This window comes from Ictidomys tridecemlineatus, chromosome 11, assembly GCF_052094955.1.
Source record: "Ictidomys tridecemlineatus isolate mIctTri1 chromosome 11, mIctTri1.hap1, whole genome shotgun sequence".
Taxonomy (NCBI): domain Eukaryota; kingdom Metazoa; phylum Chordata; class Mammalia; order Rodentia; family Sciuridae; genus Ictidomys; species Ictidomys tridecemlineatus.
In genome coordinates this window covers 132,028,354-132,048,160 of record NC_135487.1, presented here as the reverse complement: position 1 = coordinate 132,048,160, position 19,807 = coordinate 132,028,354, and the positions used below count along the sequence as shown (strand labels likewise).

General features: G+C 46.5%; 1 protein-coding gene and 1 non-coding gene across 3 annotated transcripts in view; one reads left to right on the top strand and one right to left on the bottom strand.

The window, feature by feature from the left end:
• LOC120890550 (NBPF family member NBPF6-like protein) overlaps window positions 1-7,659 on the top strand; it is a 28,476-nt gene extending 20,817 nt beyond the window's left edge. Inside the window, exons 5-9 of one of the 2 annotated variants that reach the window (XM_040287486.2) lie at window positions 80-128; window positions 1,575-1,738; window positions 4,132-4,236; window positions 5,005-5,124; window positions 7,498-7,659. In XM_040287486.2, the coding sequence (XP_040143420.2) occupies window positions 80-128; window positions 1,575-1,738; window positions 4,132-4,236; window positions 5,005-5,124; window positions 7,498-7,562 (503 nt within the window). In that variant the 3' untranslated portion in view covers window positions 7,563-7,659. Of the gene's footprint in view, window positions 1-79; window positions 129-1,574; window positions 1,739-4,131; window positions 4,237-5,004; window positions 5,125-7,194 lie in introns of both variants that reach the window. The other variant, XM_078027667.1, reaches the window with a different exon arrangement.
• Window positions 7,660-9,628: 1,969 nt separating this feature from the next.
• Trnae-uuc (transfer RNA glutamic acid (anticodon UUC)) lies at window positions 9,629-9,700 on the bottom strand. The gene has a single exon. It is a non-coding gene; the product is annotated as a tRNA-Glu (tRNA).
• Window positions 9,701-19,807: the final 10,107 nt, after the last annotated feature.

Here is a 19,807-nt window from a genome sequence, read left to right as displayed (position 1 = left end):
AGCCCTCATGTCTCCAGTGTGTGAAATGTGACTATTTAACCTATGACAAGCTCTTCTGTTTTTTGTTTTTTTTTTCCAGAAAATCATAGTAAGAAGGATGAAGACAGACAAAGGCTACTGGCTCTCAGGTAACTGAATGATGAAGGCTGATGATGGAATGGTGCCATCTAGAGAGGATTCCAGAAGCAGGGAATTAAGAGGTCAAATGTCTCAAATTCAGGCAAAAACCAGAAACTGCTTATTATACCTGTTTCATTTAATCATTTTACAGTGATGGATCCTTTTCAAACATGGTTGTCTGTCTGACACAATGGCACACGCCTGAAATTCCAGTGACTCTGGAAGTGACATAGGAGGATCGCAAGTTCAAAGCCAGTCTCAGCAACTTACAGAGTCCCTAAGCAACTTAGTGAGACCCTGACTCTAAATGAAAAATAAAAATTACTGGAGATGTAGCTAACTAATTAAGTGCCCCTGGGTTCACTTAGTGAGACCCTGTCTCTAAATGAAAAATAAAAATTACTGGAGATGTAGCTAAATGATTAAGTGCCCCTGGGTTCAATCCCTGGTACAAATTTACAAACAAACAAATATAAATAAAATAAACATGGTTGTCTGTTTTGTTTCTAGCTCTTGAATTGTTTCCCATTTCTGAGTCCCTCAGCCCTCCGAAGATGGTGTGCAGCTGTCTGGGGAATGTGTTGTGCTCAGTTCCTATAGGTCCTTTTTTTTTTTTTTTTTTTTTTTTTTAATTTTTTTAGTTCTAGTTTTGAACACAATATCTTTATTTTATTTATTTATTTATTTATTTTTATGTGGTGCCAGGCATTGAACCCAGTGCCTCATGCATGTGAGGCAAGCACTCTATCAGTGAGTCACAACCCTGGTCCCTCGTAGGTTCCTCCCGCAAGTTTGGGTAACTAGTCAGTCTGACCAAAAGGTAATTTGAGCAGGAATCCCTGGTTTCTGTATTTTAAAAGCCTGTGTCATTAAAAAGCAAAGTGAGGGACTGAGAATGTAGCTCCATGGTAGAGCACTTACCTCCCACGTGCAAGGCCCTGTGTTTGAACCCAACATCAGCACCAGCAATAACAACAACAAAACTAAGACAGAATGAGACACCTTCCTGCTTTCTGCACAGAGTCAGAAAGTATGTTGGCAGATGTTTCACAGGCATAAAATTACCTTAAAAAATAAATCTGAACCATTCAAGAGAGAGGTCTAAAAGCCACAAGAGTCCTGGGATTGTTATTGTCTCAGGATTCAATATTCAATGAACCACTTCATATAATATGAAGTAAAACTCGTATACAGCCTTGTGAATCCAATATCATAAATCTCACTGTGGCTTAAGTGTCATTAGCATAATTGTCCATTCCCTCATCTATTTGTTAAGAGAACCGGATTCTATGTACACTGTGTCCCAAACACAAATGGATCGTTGCACTTCCTCTTTGATAGGATGGCCTCTTTGGTTTTCAAAGCCTCTTCCATGAATTTTGGATCAGGACTAATTATTAAGCTATGGTTCTAGACTGCCTTGATTCAATCTCTTGTCCCATGTACCCCACCAGGTTCAGCAGGGAGGTCCCAGAAGAGGAAGCAAATGAAATCCTGGAAGACTCACTAGATGAACAGTACTTGACTCCTTCTAGCCACTGTGACTGTCAGCAGCCTTCTAGCAGCAATGTGATCTTGTCTAATATGCAAGAAGCCACCTCTGCTATGGGCATAGCCAGTGAGTATTCCTCTTAAAAAGAAAATAAGAGTCCAACAGACTTTCCATAGCTTTTATATTCCTCATGCTCACCAATGCTACCTAGACTGAGATCAACTCTGCCGTGAGCCCTAAAGATTCTCCTTGAGCTGGGTACACAGCTATGTGCCTGTAGTCTCAGCTTCTTGGGAGGTGGGCAAGAGGATTTCTTGAGCCCAAGTGTTTAGGGCCCACATAGTAGGATCCTATCTCTTTAAGGAAAAAAAAAATCATCTTGAAAAGGTGATTGGGCTGAACACAAGTGTCAAGTCGGATAATTTGTTTTGTTTGGGGTCCATGCCTCATCCCAGTTACTCTGGGCCCCAATGTCACATGCCCAGGATCTAACAGACCTCCTTCTTTAAGATGGGACAGCTTATCTTTCCTGAAATGTTCTTGGTAAGTTTTTCTAACTATTCAAGAATGTGGGAAATCTTGCCTATATTGCAAAAGTATGGTTCCTCGGCTTCAGTCTGTTTCTTCCCCCTCTTGGGTTCTTTTTTTCCACATAAGTTTCTGTCTGAGGAGCAGAATATCAGGTGATTTCCCTAAAGACAAGACTGATTTTGGCAACCCTTTGGTACATGGCCAAAGTTCCCATCTGTGTGTAGCACCCGGGTTTTTTGTCTGTTTTTTAAAATCTTTGTGGATTTGGTCTAAGTGCTATAAGCTCATCCATCTATGCTGAAGGAAAGGCTGGATTTCACAGCAACGCCCCCAGCATGTCTCCTTCCCGTGACCTCAAGCTCTTCCAGATGAGAGGCCCTGGGCTGCAGCTTCACTGATGTGTGTAGGGATTAAAACCTCAGTCTCCCTCACTTGTTTGGCTTTTCTTTGGGGATAAAAGTCTGGATTGCTAGCAGACTATACGCCTTATATCTTCTTCTAGGCCAGAAAATAGACCATATTGATTCATTCACTGTTAACTGAGTTTTTAATAGTGAAGTAAACAATATCAGGTTTGTCTTTCAACCTCTTTGGGTTAGTAATGGATCTAAGTTTGTGCTTTTGATTACTCAGATATTCCCCTTCAAAGGCATCTTCATGCCAGGTCCCTTCATCATTTGTTAAAGGGATGTGGTAGAGAGAAAAACATTCCCTAGTACTGAAGCAAAAGACTCTGATCATAATTACTCTTCTCTTGTCAGAGAGATTTTTATAAAGAGTGTCTTCGGATTTCACAGGAGTTCTGTAGAAAGCTCTGTGTGGTTTGGAACTTCCTCTTTCTTATAAATACCAGGTTTGCAGACAAAATGTGTGAAACCCCTGTCTCGCCTAAGAATATGGGATAAAGAATAACAGTATGTTCCCATCCACTCCAGCTGTCATGTAACCACCCCCCGAGTATGAATCTAAAAGAATTTCCAGACTCAGGGTCCAGAGATTTTTAGGCATTATCCCCTCTGGACCACTGCAGCTTAAATAAACCTGCTTCCTGAAATTCCTCGGGTGTCCAGCCTCACTGCCCTACCTTGGGTACCTAGGGTTAGTCACACCAAGGAGGTGGCCACACCTTTCCCGGTGCTAGGTGGCCCTATGGGGAGGCCTTCAGTGTTCTCCCACCTCCTGTCAATCTCCCTGACACTTCTTAAATTCTGTGGAGTCGGCGTAGCACTTGACTAGGCTTTGTTTGAAACCCTACGGGCTCTGGAAGTTGCTTGGTGCACCTGGATGAAAAGGTGAGATTGGCAGAAGAACGGTAGAAGGCCGGACCTTGAGGAGAGACCCTTGCAACCACCTGATGACAAAGACTCTTTTTTTAAGTTTTCTTAGTTGGTTCTTTTTAGTTACACATGACAGTAGAAATCATTTTGATATAATTGTACCAGCATGAGATATGTCTTGTTCTAGTCAGGGCCCCATTCTTAGGGATGGCGGGATTTACTATATTGTTTTGTACAAGCCCCTAGAAAGATTATTTTGGATTCATTCCATTGTCTTTCCTTTTCCTGTTCCTCTCCCTTCCTTCCTTCCCCTTTGTCTAATCTACTGAATGTCTATTCTTCTCGTCCCCCACCCCCCTTACTGGAGATTTCTCAAAAAACTAGGATTGGAACCACCATTTGACCTAACTATCCCACACCTTGGTTTATATCCAAAAGATTTAAAATCAGCATACTACATGTAGCCACATCAATGTTTACACCAGCTCAATCCACAATAGCTAAGGTGTGGGGCCAACCTAGATGCTATTCAACAGATGAATGGATAAAGAAATTGTGGTATAGATACACAATGGAGTATTACTCAGCCATAAATAATAATGACTTTATGACATTATTTTGCAAATAATTGGAGACTATCATGCTAAGTGAAATGACAAAGAGTCCTTATCTCTTACCTCATTTCATGTCTTGGGGGAATGGCTACAAAAGATGAGATGTGGAAGTTGCAGCAGCACCTGAAGGAAACCCTTTTCATCAATGACTGCCTGCGAGAAAGCCTGGAATATCACCTCAGCATCTCTGACAGTGGAAACGGTAGGAGAGGGACAAGTTGGCAGGGTTCTGGTGACTCGACCTTTCTAAGGACATGTCACAGGGGCACAACTTCACAGATTTTAAGCACTTTGATATACCTTACTTATTTTCCCAAATGGCCTAGGTGGGAAGGAGGTCGGAACTATCATTCCATTTTATAAGTAAATAAGCAAGTTTAGGCAGAGACTTGTCCCAAGTCCAAACTATGCCTCTTAGAGCCTGTGATCTCCCATTCTTGTGACTTCTGTGCCGTGTGCTGTCTGCGGCTGTGTGCTGCATGTTGTGTGTTTGTTCTTATACGCTGGTGATTCAGCAGGACCTAGGTTTCTGAGCTCTTCCTTCATCAGGAGGGAGGTCTCCTCTGCTGCCACTGTCATTCACTTTCCTGATGTCTTGGTCATCATCATCATCCCCAAGAGTGTTCTCCCTACACCCTCCTGTTAGAGTGCCATCCTTCTACAATATTGTATGAGGCCAGAAGGACAGTGACCCAGTCCCTTCCCAGACAGAAGCAGCATTCAATGAGTGGGAGAAGCCTCCTTCATATTGCAGCCAGCCATTGCATGTGATGATGCATGTGAATGTGACTATTCTCACTGAAGATCCTGTGAAAATTAAGCTTCTGCCCCACCCCAGTGAAGCCCCGGCCCTTGAGTCCCATGGTTTTCTTCCTGGGCTGAGATGGAATGGAAGGACATGAATTTACAGAGAGCTTTCTCTTAAGCAGATGTGTGTGACTTGCCTAAGTGTGACTATTCCCTGGAACAGGGTGCTCCTCCAGCCTCCACAGGCCGACCCTGGGTCCCATTGCCCAGCCGGGTAGTGGAAGCAGTGACCTCCAGGAGGAATATCAGAGCCTCCCTGCTAGCCTGGATTCTATTTCCAGAGGTAAGGGGTCAAGCTCACAGTGTAAGGTCGCTCTTAGAATGATCCTCTCTCTTGCCACACCCAAAAGAGAGAGGGGAGGCCAGAGCTGCCAGAAGCATAACAGTGGGATTCGTCATGCCATTATTTGTGCGTGCACATAACATAGTTTGATCTACCTTCACCTTCCCTTTCCCTCCCCCTTTTCCTGCCCCTGTCTGCTTTCTCTAATTTACTAATCTCTTTTCTATTATTGTTATTACATTATAATTATATAAAAATCAAGGTTCGTTGTGGTAGATTATATGTGGAAATAGCATAATCTGATAGAATTTATTTCCTGGTTCGTCCCCGTTCTCTGCTCTCCTCTCTCCTTCTGGATCCCCTTCCTGTTCTCTATTAGTATCCCTTCTATCTTAATGTCGACTTAATGTCATTAAATAGTGCTGTCATAATAACCTGGTGAGTTTTCAACTAACCCAATGCCCGGACTTTATACCTGGAGAATTTAAGTGGTTTCAGGTGGGTTCAGGGCATTAAGTAGTCTTAAAAACTCCCGCGTGATTATAACATGTGGCTACAGATGTGGACCATAGAGGTACTGGATGTCTCCTAAACATGCAGCTAGCTTCACAGAAAATCCATTGATAGAATTTGCCTTCCTTTCTAGTGGTTTTGTTTTTATAGCATGCAAAAAAAAATTAAAAAAGAGAGAAAAAGAGGCGGGTGGATTAGACCTATCGTCTAGCTACATATAGCAGAGTCTTTTAAATTTTTTTTTTTTTTGGCGGGGGGAGCGGGTACCAGGGATTGAACTCAGGGGAACTCAACCACTGGGTCACCTCCCCAGCCCTATTTTGTATTTTATTTAGAGACTGGGTCTCACTGAATTGCTTAGTGCCTCACTTTTTGCTGAAGCTGGCTTAAGTCAAGATCCTCCTGCCTCAGCCTCTCAGCTGCTGGGATGACAGGCGTGCACCACTACACCCAGCACTTTCAAACTTTTTTTTTTTTTTTTTTTAGTTGTAGATGAACACACAGGATCTTTATTTATTTTTATGTGGTGCTGAGGGTCGAACCCAGTGCTTCACATATGCAAGGCAAGTGCTTCACCACTGAGCTACAGCCCCAGCCCAACTGTCAAACTTTTTTGAACACAAATGTGGAAAAGATTAGCTGATGAAGAACACCTAAGAATGAGAAATAAGTACTGTTTCACTTTTCATTTGAGACCTTTGTTATACTGAAAATATTTTTGGAAATGCTGATAAGGAGCATCCAGGTAGAGAATTAAGTTTGTGGAATGTTGGTCTCTACTGGATCAGCCCAAGCTGGCTCTTTATTTGCTAGGGTTTTTTATTCTTTGTGATGAGTCCTTCTCTGTACCCCACCTTATCTCTTTAGAAGAACATTTACATGAGTCTTTCTGTCCCAGCCAAGGTCACCCAACAGCCTCTGGAGCCTGCTGGCTCCCTTCAGATTGAAGCCTTTCAACTCTGACATAGTGAAAAAGGGTTAAGGCCTGGACTTCCGTACCAGGTTTTCCACCTGCAGCTCATGTGGCTTTAACTAATTTCAACATCTTGATACCACTGTCTTCTCATGGCTAAAGATGAAACTTACCTGCATGGCGTCTAAGGACCCTGCTGGCTTTCACGTTACAGGACTCTTCCCTTGGCCACCCTCCTATTGGATTTAGGGGTGGGGGCTGGTTTCCCTACAAATTATTCTCTCTCTCCTATAACAAGCTGTTTCTGAATGTGCATGTCTGAGGCTAAGCAAATCTCTTCCTGGGTGGTATAAAGATCTTAATTTTCCTCTAGAGGAATACAATGGGGAGTAAACTGAGGCTGAGGAGGTGGGTGGAGGTGTGACTGACACAGCTGCAGCAGCTTTGAGCAGGGCGATTAACCTGAGGTGGGGGACCCTGTGTCTGTCCCTGGTAGTTCACCCCCACAGCTTCTCCACTCAACTGCACTCCTTGTGCACCCACCATCTGTCACCACCTAGCCCCTCGCCAGCCCCAGTTAGGTACCAGCAAGAACTGAGAGAAGATTCTTGTTGTTTTTTTTTTTTCCTTATTCCTTGTTTCAGATAACAACTAATATTGGGAACTCTGAAAAGTTATTGTCTAATTCAACAAAGCATAAACCCAAACAGTTCCTCAGTTGATGAAAAAAACTGAAACAACAACAACAAAAAATGAAAACCCAAATCTGAAAGCCCAAGGGCTCCATCTCTGAAAACCAAACTTCACAGCTGTTCCAAGCGGGTAGTTTGTGGAAATCACAGCCCTCCAACATGCAAACGTGATGACTCTCTAAATGACGCCAATGCCTAGATTCGGTGATAATCTTGAAGAGCCCTGACCCTTGCCCTTCCTCCCCCTCCTTCTAGTGATTGATGTCAGCAGCACTGGAGGAAAATGGCAAAGACTTGGGATCAAGAAAAAGTCAGAATAATGTCTGCAGATTGCTCATCAGCCCGTGAAGCATGTGTTAGTTTTCCTTGAAGGATGAGGATTTAGAAAACTCTTGAGAATAAAGTTTATTTTATACACATCCTGAGGCCTATTTTTGTGTGTGTGAAAGTAAAAATTATAACTCTTTTTTTCTCCAGTTAAAGTCATGAAACTCAAATTATTAACATTTTCACCATATGAATACCACAGAGTAATAGTAATCAGGCTGGGTGCATAACTTTGTTCTAAAATTATATGTTAGTAGGCACCTGGTATTGCATAGAAAAACTATGTTGTGTCCCACACTTTGGGAACTGAGATAACTCAGGCAAGGAATTCTGCTCTTGTAGGGAAGCAAATCTGTGAGCAAGACTGCAGCCATATACATGTTTACTCTTCGGCAACCCAAGGAAACAGTGATAGGAGTTTGCTATTTATTCATAATTTGGAAAAATCTTTCCATGCAGGCCAAATTTCCATTCTAGAGGTTTCTGTAGACCCACAAGTATAGAAACAATAACTAGATGGAACTGGTATGTTTCAAATAACATTACCCTTTAGATTTCTTTTTCCGAGGATAATTTCTTTGTGCTCATTGACTTGTGTTTTGCCAGCAAATATAAAAGTGGGACAGTTTGTCCAGAAGCTTTGAAACATACACAATCTGATAAGCCTCAGACTTAGAAGACTGATTCATATAAGAAGGATGAGGGAGATACTAACAGAGATCCTTTAAATGTGTTTGTGCAACAGACAAGTGACCTTCATTTCCTTGTATCAACGAATGGTACAATGGTACTAGGGACTGTCAACCCCTCCTGCAAGGGAGAGGTTCACACGGAGCCAATTTTTACCTCAAGGCTCAGTCAGTTCTTCACAGCCTTGATTATTAAGGCCTTTAATGTTCTCTTGAGAAATGTTTATATCCCAGGATTATGTGTTTGCTAAATTTCTGTCAGTAAATTCAGAGTTTTAGTTTTGAATTTTAAACCTACAACATCCAAGTGATATTCTGATCATGGTGTACTTTGTATCCACCAATAATGGAATTATTGGTGCATATTCCCTAATAGGAACTTTCCCTGGAGGACTTCTTCTCTGTATTGTAAAAACTCCCACAATAGTTACCTGCTATTTCTATGGCAGCTACAGGTCTTCTACTCCCCTCCATCTCCTACTGACTACGTTCTCCCTCTCTCTTCTCTTAGCTGAGAATATCAGGATGTACTATCACTTCATTCTGCTCATTTCAGTGGGGGACATGCAACTACCTCATATGTACTGGTTCACCCTGTGGTTAAAGATCTTCTATTGTACCCTCCATGGAGAAGAAATCTTCATGGCAGGAAAAACGTCTATCTGCAACACTTAATAGAGTCTGGATTTTTTTTCCTGAACAACAACAAAAGTTTTGGCTGACTTTTCTGGCCTTGTGAGGTGCGCCCGTCGGGGACAAGGCAACTCTGGGGACTTGTGGACCTAGCAGGCCCTGGCGGAGGTGGGGGCGCTGGGTGGTGGCGCTGGGGCTGGTCTCTGGCGGACAGCAGGGAGCCTGTGGCTTTGAGGACCGCAGGTGTAGGCAGGCTGAGGTGCAGGGTGCTCCGCCGCAAAGGAGCTGCCGTGGAGGAGCGGGATACTCCGCCAATCGCAGTTCCCTGATGGCCTAGTAGCCGGCCAGCGCTTCCCCTCCTGCAAACCCCTAGTCCTGGCAGCCAGTTCTTGTTCCTCGACTGGCAGAGACCCTCGACGTCCCTTTCCTCCTTAGCTGAAGGTCATACCCTCTCCTGAGACAGGACAGGCTTCGTCTTTGTATGTTGAAGAGATGGTTCTTAGCAAATCTGGTAATAATGCACACTCTCCTGCTTCAACTTCTTGAAGAAGAAAGACACACACATCAGGGGTTTTGATGTCGCCCCCCAGGTTCCTAAGGTACTGTTAATTTTCAGGGCTTTTCATGAACCCAGAGACTGTAGAAGAGACTCTTGGTACCACTTAACACACTCTGGGGAGCTACAAGGTAGGATTCCTGGCGCGCGAAAGGCTGGTTGCAGAAAAAGGCATCAGGCCTTCCCTGACCGGGAATCGAACCCGGGCCGCGGCGGTGAAAGCGCCGAATCCTAGCCACTAGACCACCAGGGAGCTGTGGCCGAGCCTCGACTTAATTTTAGAGGACACACTAGAAACGTCTGCCCTTCCACGAGCTGCTGGTGGTTTTAGGGAGTCGGACCTTCCCAGCTGTCTCCAAAAATTGAGGCCGCAGGCGAAGCAACAGAACTGGGTCCCACAAGTAGGGCGACTTGAAGACCCCCCAAAGCACAATCCGCCGAGCGGAGCCGCTGGTGGTGCGTCTCTACTGCAGCTCAGTAGTGACCGGCAAACCCCAGGTGAGAGGGGACCCGGCCGTGGACCCGCTGCCTGCCAGGATGCCCAGGGGGTGGACCAGGGAGAAAGGGGCTGAGCCTGAGACCCAGGATCTCAGCCACAGGGCCCGAGACTCCGGCGCAGCAGACAGCCCGACGGGACCTCTCTCCATCACCACCCCATCTGTTGGCCCTACAACCGTTTGCACCCCCAGCATCTCCAGGTTGGGATTCTGTACTACCATCCTCCCATGGCTCAGAGCGAACCCCCCAAACAGACTAAAAACCACCAAAACAACAAGTTCTTTTGGACGCTGAAGTTTTAGGCCAAGTCCATTTCAGACGAGGGATTCGACCGAGTGCGGACGTTACCCGCGCACCTTCCCGGGCCTGGTCACTGACCAGGACCCCGGTCTCTCGGTCTAGACGGGAGGCGAACCTAACTGCAACCCTCGGGAGGCTGGGCCGTCCTGCCTTTGCCCTTGTCCGCCCTTCCCTAAAGCCTCTCGGCCCGTCTTGGGGACCAGGGACCGGCCCGAGACCTCCCTGCGCTCCCCTCTCGGGAGGCGCTGGTGGGCGCCAGGTGGAGGAGGTGAGTCTGTGGCTCCCCACCGGTCTCCAGCCCTTTCCCCTGTTTTCTTTCCTCCGGGAAGAACCCCCACGGGAGCTGGGAGACAGGAGGGTGTGGAGCCGCTCCTCGGGATGCCTGCAAGGAGAGGAATCCGGGGGCACTGGGTTCGCCCACTGAGTGCACTGGAGTGGGGGTGGGGGGTATGACCCTGCCCCGGGCACAGCAGGACTCCTCCCGCGCACCGCGGCCACCGCCAGAACCGGAGGCCGGGAGCACGGGGAGCGGTGGGGACAGGCACGTTTGTGCGCTCAGGCCCGTCCGCCTGTCCCTCAGCTGTGAGGTGACACCAGGATGCCACCACGACCCGCGGAGGGCTTTCCGGGCTCACACGGCAGAGCCACGGAGTAGCTCAGGGAAGACGCTGCTCCAGGAACAGACTCAAGACAGGAACTTGGCTGCACAAGACATGGGCCTCGTCTGCGTCGCCTTTTCCCGGGAGCTAATGACACCTGTGGCCGCGTCCGAGCAGGTGGAAGGAGGATGTCTCAGGTGTGTGGAAGGCAGTGACGACAGGTCGCTGACCTTTACTAGAGAAGCAGATACGCTGGTGGCCTTCGTCCCTCTGAGATTTCGTCCCTCTGTCGAGAGCGGAGGCAGCTGGAATGACAAAAGGACCCGGGATGTCTCCGCCCGGTTTGGGGCCGGGACCTCTCGCGGGCGAGGCGAACGTGACGGCCACGGGCCCCCGGAAACGAGGCGCGGCAGGGGTCGGGGGTGTGGGCGACGGGTCCCTGGGCGGCCCCTCGACAGGGGCGGTGCCTCCTCGGCCCTGGGCAGGGCGCCGCCCTCGGTCCCCAGGAGCCGCAGGGAAGTCCCCCTCGGTCTCTCGCAGCTCCTTCCTACCAAGCCCTGGGGAGCCCGCGCCCCGCAGCCTTTCCGAAAGGCTGGGTTCCTGCCGCTGTCGTCTCCCCAGCTCAGCGACTAACGTCTCCGTGCTCGGCCAGCACAGCAGCAAAGGCCGACACCGAGGCTTCTGGCTTCCGCCCGCAGCACACCACGCTTCCTGGCCTGCCTCGACCTCCCCGAGAGGCCAGCCTCGACCTCCTCGGGAGGCCAGCCCCGAAGGCGACTAGGAACGGAAAGACTGCGAGGCCACCTCTTGGTGGGGCATGCAGGGCAGCCTAGCGGACTTCACAGGATCGCCACCTCGGGCAGTTTTATTTCACCTTCTGTAGTACCCCATGCTAGGTGCAGGACAGGCTGAGTAAGCTGTCGGCAGAGCACGCCAAACAAAGTTAGCTGCAGGGTGACCTGGCCACTCAAACCCTCTGTCTGGTTCTTGATCACCTGTTTGCTTCAAGCCCTAACGCCCCAGCCCCCGCTCAAGGCTGAGCGCTTCGTCCCCCTCCCCCCCCCAGGCCGAACACTTAACCCCCCCCCCTTGTGCGCCAACAAGGCAGCTTGCAGACCCAGAGACCCCATTAGATTTGGCTATAAAAACTCCCTCCTGTGGTTTTGTTCTCTGCACCCTGTCCCACAGGGCTCTGCAATCCACAGAGAGGCATTCTGCAAAAGCCCTGGGTACCTGGGGATCTGCCCAGTCCTAACCTTCAGTGGGCTTTTGCCCAGCACTTGAGGAAAGTATCTGTCTTACATTTGGGAAAGATTTCAGTGTGTTGTTGTTGTTGTTTTTAGTTCCCAGAATTTGTCAGTTGCTGGCTTGCATTCAGGGAAGGCCTGGGGCTGCTTCTGATTAGTTTGCTGGGAGCTGCTCCATTAACATTTCTTTAGAATGGGCTCTGGGCCTTGGGGACATTAACATTTCAATTTCCCAAGTGCTGCTCTGCTTTCCCGGGCTCCAGTCTCAAACGTGGCCTTTATTCTCGATTTTACTCGATATTAGACCCGATTTACCTAACTATACTATCTATCTTTAAAACGGGCTTCTCTATAGACGACATTTTAGGCACTGTCATAGACTATTAAAAGGGTTTGTGAGACAGGCAATTGGGGTGGGAGAGAGACTTTCCCACATTAGGTTTAGTGAGCAGCCCGTGGGCTGCAGTCTCTGGAAATGGCCGTAGGTAAGAACTAAGGCGCTTCCCCTGGGGGCAGTCATGCTCTACTGTGTACTACATTCCCAGCCCAGAGACCTCTTTATGGAAAGGAGGTCTCACCTCAAAACTCTGCTCAGGGCCTCTGTAGAGAGCAGCTTATCAGGAGACTGGAAGTTACTTTACTCTGACTCTTAGCCATTACTCTTCTCTCTTCCACTTGCCAAGAGGTTTTTTTTCAGGGCCCCTCAGTTATCATTATTTGATAACTTAGTTGTCCCCTATTTGATACATCTCACAGTTGCTTGATGCCATTCAATGGAGAGAGAGAGAGAGAGAGAGAGAGAGAGAGAGAGAGAGAGAGAGAGAACATTGAAGAAGTTGGTACCCATTTTATTTAACCTCTTGCTTATGCTAACCTACCAAATGAATAAAGGCTTGACCGTTACTTTAGCTTGGCTGGTTGTTTTAATTGACCATGTTGGCACCCAACAATGCTCAAGTGTACTCTCTTCTCTCTGACAGTCATTCCTGCGCTGAGTCCAGCTTTCAATGTACTACTCTCCTGAATTTGTTGATGCCTTTATTTGCCTGCCTGGGTTGCCATTCAAAAAAATCAATCGGGCTGGCTTGAGTAACAGAAATTAATTTTCTCAGTTTTGGAGGCTACAGGTTTAGGATCAAGGAGATGGCAAGTTTGATTTCTTCTGAGGTCTCTCTCCTCAGTTTGTAGATGACCACTTTTGTTTTTATGTGGAATTTTCTCTGTGTGGTGTCTCTCTCTATGACCTATTTTTTTTTCCTTATAAAGAAACTAGTCAGATTATAGTCCACCCTAATAGCCTCATTTAGTATAATTACCTCTTTAAAGGCCCTATCCCCAAGTAGAGTCACATTCTAAGCTACTGGGTCGGGGAAATGGACACAATTCAGTCTACAGCATTGCCTGTGAAAAGAAGTTGGTGGGTAGGTACTGACTGTGACTGCAGCTCCTTGGAATTCTAATCCATTACAGTTACCAACAGGATGCCATTAAAAATTCATTAAAGATTTGGATAACTTACCTTTATTCACATATAGGGTAGACTCCTATTCACACCAATTCACAAGAGTTGAAAACTGCCGTGGATCTCTTCTTTGATAAAATGGGCTTGTCACTTCTTGGAATTCAGTTCATTTTAGTTTTTTTGCAACCTTACCTCTCTGGTGATTTAAAAATTGTTATTTTCAATCTGAACCAGGTTGTTCTCATGGTTAGGTTAGGAGAGATATTCTCTTGCAACTTCTTATACCCTAATTGGAAATAAAATTTCTCTGGTGATTTTTAAATGTCACACTCCACTTACCATTTTTAATGGAGTACTTTCTAGGGGCTTCAAAGAAATCTTTTATTTTAATTGCCTGGAAATCAGGCAACAAAGGACAGTAACCCCCTGAAAAGGGGGAAATAAACCATGTATCCCCTGATGACCCAGCTTACACTGTTAGGTGCAGAATTGTCCCAGGCTGGGCACACAGAAGGGGCTCTATGGCAGACTTCCTGCACTGAGATGAAACTGAGAGTCTGATGAGAGCAGGAAATCTGGTATTCATAGGACAAAGACCCAGAGAGAAGAGAGCCCAGCAGAGAGAAAATCTGCACATATGTAGACCCCCCCCACACACAATCCATATTCATCAGATCACCAGTGTATGTATACATGCTTCTAAAGAAACTAGCTGATACCAGAGAAATATCTAAGAAAAATCATGGGACAGGTCTGGTCCTTGCATGAGGCAGGCACTCAACAGTGCCTGAACATAGCAGCCTGACTGGAACTGTTCATAATTCATGTTTTGGTAGTGAGGCAGCACTCTCCTGAATCTCCTAAAATCAGAAACACAAGAACCAAAAGGATTATATGGTTTACAAGTCACTTAGCTGAACCCCAGAACAAAATTCAAGATTTATAGGAATTCTAAAATTCAAGAAAGCAAATCCCACTATTAAATGATAACAGGAATGTAAAAAGCTAGGAAAACATGACCCATAAAAAGGAGAATATTCAATTAATCAAAGATGAACCAGACTGACACAAAGTTAGAAGTAACAGAACTTTAGAACAGTTGTTATAACTATTTCATAGGTCCAAAGAGTTAAGCACAGACATGGAACAGATAGAAATAGCCAGAATCTAATTATAGAGTCAAAAATAACATCCGAGATAGTAAATTCAGCAGATGGAATTTAAAACAGAAGATCGGAAATTGCAGGCAAAAGTACTAGGAAACATAAAGCCATAAACAATCGAAAAACAAAACTTATGGCAAAAAATTGTTATTAAATGAACAAAGCATTAACATCTTGTAGGGTAACTTTGAGAAACAAAAAAATTAGTAAATGGAGTCCTTGAATAGAATGGGAAAGAAAAAGAAATTTTGAAGAAACAGTGACTGAAAATTTTCCAATCATAATGAAAATTATTAACCCACTGATCCAAGAATTTGAACAAACCCCAAGCACAAGACACCTGAGGAAAACCACACCAAGGCACATCACAATCAAGCTGCTCAAATCCATTGAAACAGAAAAAAAAAAAATTATCAAAATCAGAGGAAAAGGTAGTGAGGAGTAAAGCATGCAAAGAAGGCAGTGGCACATCTTTAAAGGGATTGGGGTGGGGTGGACGTAGAATTTTAAAAGTTGTTTAATTCCTCCAAGTAGAAGGAAACTGATTTCTGGTTGTACACAAAATATGAGGAATGCTGGAAATAGTATCTACACTGGCAAATATTATGGGAACACAGGATTTTCTTTTCTTATTTCTATTTTTTTTTAAATGTACTAAGGCACAGGCATATGCCAATTTCTTTCTTTTTTTTTTTTGAGAGAGAGAGAGAATGAGAATTTTAATATTTATTTTTTAGTTTTTGGCAGAAACAACATCTTTGTTGGTATGTGGTGCTGAGGATCGCACGCATGCCAGGCGAGCGCGCTACCGCTTGAGCCACATCCCCAGCCCTTATTTCTATTTTTTTAAAAATGTATTTATTGGTATGTGGTGCTGAGGATCGAACCCAGTGCCTCACACAGACCAGGCAAGCCTCTGCCACTGAGCCACGCCCCAGCCCTCTTACTCCTACCTTAAAAAACATCTGACAATAAAGATACACTGTGGGATCTATAACACTGTGAAGCAAAATGCTTGACATCAATAGCATAAAGGAAGGCAGGGGAGAAATGTAAACAGGTATAATACCACTTAATAAGTAAAATCTGGACACTCTAAACACTGAAGCCATTCACCATGTAACAAAGGAAAGACTTATGGCCAAAAAACCAACCTAGGAGACAAAGGGTTGGTATCTTTAAAACACGTAACTGCTCTTCCAGGAGTTGACTCTACAGAAATACTCCAACAAGTGGTCAAAGATATGTGGACAAGAACGATGACGGCCGCATGATTTGTAATCATAAAGCATGGGACTAAATCAATGTCGAAAGAGAATCTTGTGGAGCTCCTCCTTTCCCATACATTCCCAGGTTGAGAAGGACTGTGTCCTAGCTCGGTCTTAGGGTTCCCTTATGAGAATTACCAATTTACATTTACATGAGAATTTGCATTCTCTTTGACACCCAAGGAAACAAAGGATTGAAGGGTGAGGGGAAGTTTCTTTCTCCACTTTCAAGGGTAAGAAGGACCTAAGAAAGGATTAAAGTATTTAAAAGCCAGGAGCCCGTCCCTGGGACGGGCTCGAACCACCAACAGCCGACCGCGCTAACCGATTGCGCCACAGAGACGCCCTTGTCACCGCACTTCAACGTAGAGGAAATAATGCCACAACTCCGAGTGTTGCCGCCAACTTCTTAGGACGACAAAACCTGCAAACTGCGACTCCGTGCAAGATCGGAGAGGTGGAGTCGCTGTGCTGCCACGACCCAGACCTGGGCGTAGGGGGTCCCGAGATCACAGGGACAGCCGAACGGCCTCCCCCTCGCCCTGCCCCGGCTGCTGCAGCGGCGGCGTCCCGCAGACGCCCGGGTGCCCACTCCCGCGCCTGGACCGCGGGGCGCCGCCGGGGGAGGGGGAGTGGGGCGAGCGGCGGCGGCTCCGGGGCGCCCTCTTCCGGCCGTCCGCGGGCTCGCGCTCCCGCGCTCCACTCGGCTGCGGTCGGGGGAATCCGGCTGCAGAGCGGAGCTGGAAAGGGGAAAGCGGACAGAAGCAGGGGAGGCTGGACCGCAGCGGGACCTTCAGTGTGCCTGAGCCTCAGAGGCACCGGGCGGATGCAGAATGGAGAAAAGTGTCCGGACCGAGAGCGGAAAACCGAGAGCAGACACGGGAGTTGACCAAGAAAGCAGCAAAGATGAAGATGATGATGACGACGACTTCGACGACGACGATGGGTCGTCACATTTAAAAAGGAAATAAAAAGCAAAACCAGGGGAGAAAATTGGTGCCAGTAGGTCTAGGCACGCGGCGGCGATCCCGCAGGATTCAGCGAACGGACAGACGGAGCGCAGGGAACGGGGACGGTGGACGGCGGCCCCCGCAGCCGGGCTTCTGGGGCGAGCCTGCGGAGGCGGCCCCAGCGGAGGCTGTGACCTGACACTGTCACCTTAGGGAAGTCGCGAGCAGTGGGGAATGGGGGCGGCTAGGCCGAAGCTAGGAGGTTGTCGGGAGAGGGTCCTGAGGTCCTCACCTTCATCTTTGTGGTGGTCGCTGTTCATGTCCAACAAGGTGTTTCTCAGGACTTCAGTCCCTAAGAACAATTCCCTTTCTTTATATAGTTGGGTAGGGAAACGGGCAGTCAGAATAGGAAAAGGGTGAAGGACGTCAAGACCACCGTTCTGTGCTCTATCATGTCAAACAACAGCCATTTCCCTCAAAGGACAAGGACTCCATTCTCGCAAAAAAGACAACTACACAAATCAGCTGAGCACGCACAGGCGACAATTAAAATCTGTTTTGTTTTTTTTTTTTCCTTGTGGGATTGGTTTTATTTTTAAAAAAGAAAAAGAAACCTCAAGAGTGAAACCATACAGTACTTGTCTTTTTGTGACTGGCTTATTTTACTTAATATATTGCTCTGAAGGTTCATCCATATGCCAGCATATGTCAAAATTTCCTGCCTTTTAAAGACTGAATAATGTTCCATTGTCTGTCTACCATCTTGTTTATCCATTCATTCATTAATGGGCACTTGGTGGCTTCCACCTTTTGACAATCATGGATAATGCTGGGCATACAAATATCTCCTCAAGACCTTGCTTTCAATTCTTTTGGGTATATACCCAGAAATGGAACTGCTGGATCACACGGTATTTCTATTTAAAATTTTTTTGGCAGTTACCATGGTGAAGGACTTCAAGGCCACCGTTTGATGTTACACCATTTTACATTCCTGTGAATAGTGCCCAAGACTTCCAGTTTCTCCATATCCTTCAACACTTCAACACTCATTTTCTGGTGTTTTTTATGGTAGCCATCTTAATGGCTATGAGGTAGTCATGATTTGCATTTTACAAATTATGAAATGGGGTAATTGTAAATGCCTAGCATAGTGGAAAATGATACATAGCCGTGAATGTTAGATATCTAACAACTTTGAAATGAGAGGTATAAGTTATAATCTTTGCTACCTTTATAAACTGGAAAGACATCGAAACTTAACAAATCTCAATAGACATGCCCATTTTCTGGTACATCATCAGTGATATTGGCATTTACTAAGGCACTACTAAATTATTGGTAATATATTCACTTTTTAAGAGGACTCTGCAATATAAAGGAAAACGGAAAATACAAAGCTGAAGCCAAAGAAGTAGGTAACTATTAGTGACAATGCAAGTGGGATTGAGAGTGGGGAACCAAAAGAGATGCCATGTCTCAATTCTGGCCTTTATTCCTGTTCCTCCCGGCCACTCCAGGTGACCCATCCTCCAAGATCAGCGTGGCTCAGATGAGGTCCAAAGCAGTGCAGTGGTTTGGTGTTCTGCTGGACCCTGTTATAGTTTGAATGTGTTGTTCCCCACAGCATGTGTTAGAAATTTAATCCTCAGTGCAATAGTGTTGAAAGGTGGGGCATAACAGAAAGAGTTCAGGTCCGGAGGATACCACCATCACAAATGGATGAAATGCCAATTTAAAAGAGTTTGAGCCTGCAAATTGAGTCTCTTGATCTTTCTTGCCATGTGACGTCTTTCACTATGTTATGATGCAGCAAGTAGGCCCTTGATCTTAGACGTCCCAGCCTCCAGAACCAAAAGCCTTTTTAAGTTCTTTATAAATTGGCCAGCCTCGGGTATTCCAAATCAGAGCGTCTTTTCAGCACCCCAGCTTCTTTAACAGCAGCCGGACACATTCCACTCCTTTTCTTTTCTATCCCTGAGAGAAAGGGGCTCCTATCACAGCCACAGAGTGGACGGACTTCTTTAGGACAGAATGCACTTGCGTACGAAGACGCGAGAAGCTGCCCCTCGAGGATGATCACAGCGCCAGGATGCCCGGGGAGAAGTGGGTCGGTGCTGCTGGCAGCCTCGAGTGAGAGCCTCGGACCGCCGCAGAGCTCACCTATAGGCGCGAGCCGGCGACAATTAAAATCTTAACAGGCTACAAAGGGGTCAACTTCCCCTCATGGGCCTTTAAGGGATGTCAAGAGACCCTGGCGGCACTCTCTGTTGGGGCTTCTGAACCTTAACCACCTCTTTAATGAGTTTGCTTGCTTCATCTCGGCGTTTGCGGTGTTCGTTCTTCGACTCCGTGGAATACTGACCGGATCCGGATTTCTACTGTAACATAATGACGGAGTGTCATCTGGGGCTTAGTCAGGCTGGGTCAGAGTTACCGTGGGGTGACTGTTGTTCTAAGATGGAGAATATGCTTCAAAACAGCATTACCTACGTCCAGTCCTCCCTAACAATTAGCCTTCTGCCTTGTGCCCAGAGCAACACGGTTCTAAATCCGAGTCCTTGTAACGTCGTGCTGAACCGTGCCCTGTTCACGGAGTCCGTGAATGAGCACCCTGAACGCCGCGGTGAACAGGCGAGTTTTTTTTAACAGAGTGATAGACGTCTCCGGAGGGAGGGGGATCTCGGAGCCGAGGATCCGCGGGAGGGGGCGCGACTTGCCTTTCCTTCTCACGTCCGCTCAGAGCTGCTTTCTTTATCAGTCGTTGTCTTTCCTCCCTTCTCCGTCTCCGTGACTAGGAGCGCGAGCGCGGAGGCTAACCGTTAGCAAGCCTCAGTTCTCTCTTTGGTGCGCAGTCGTCCCACTTTCCACCC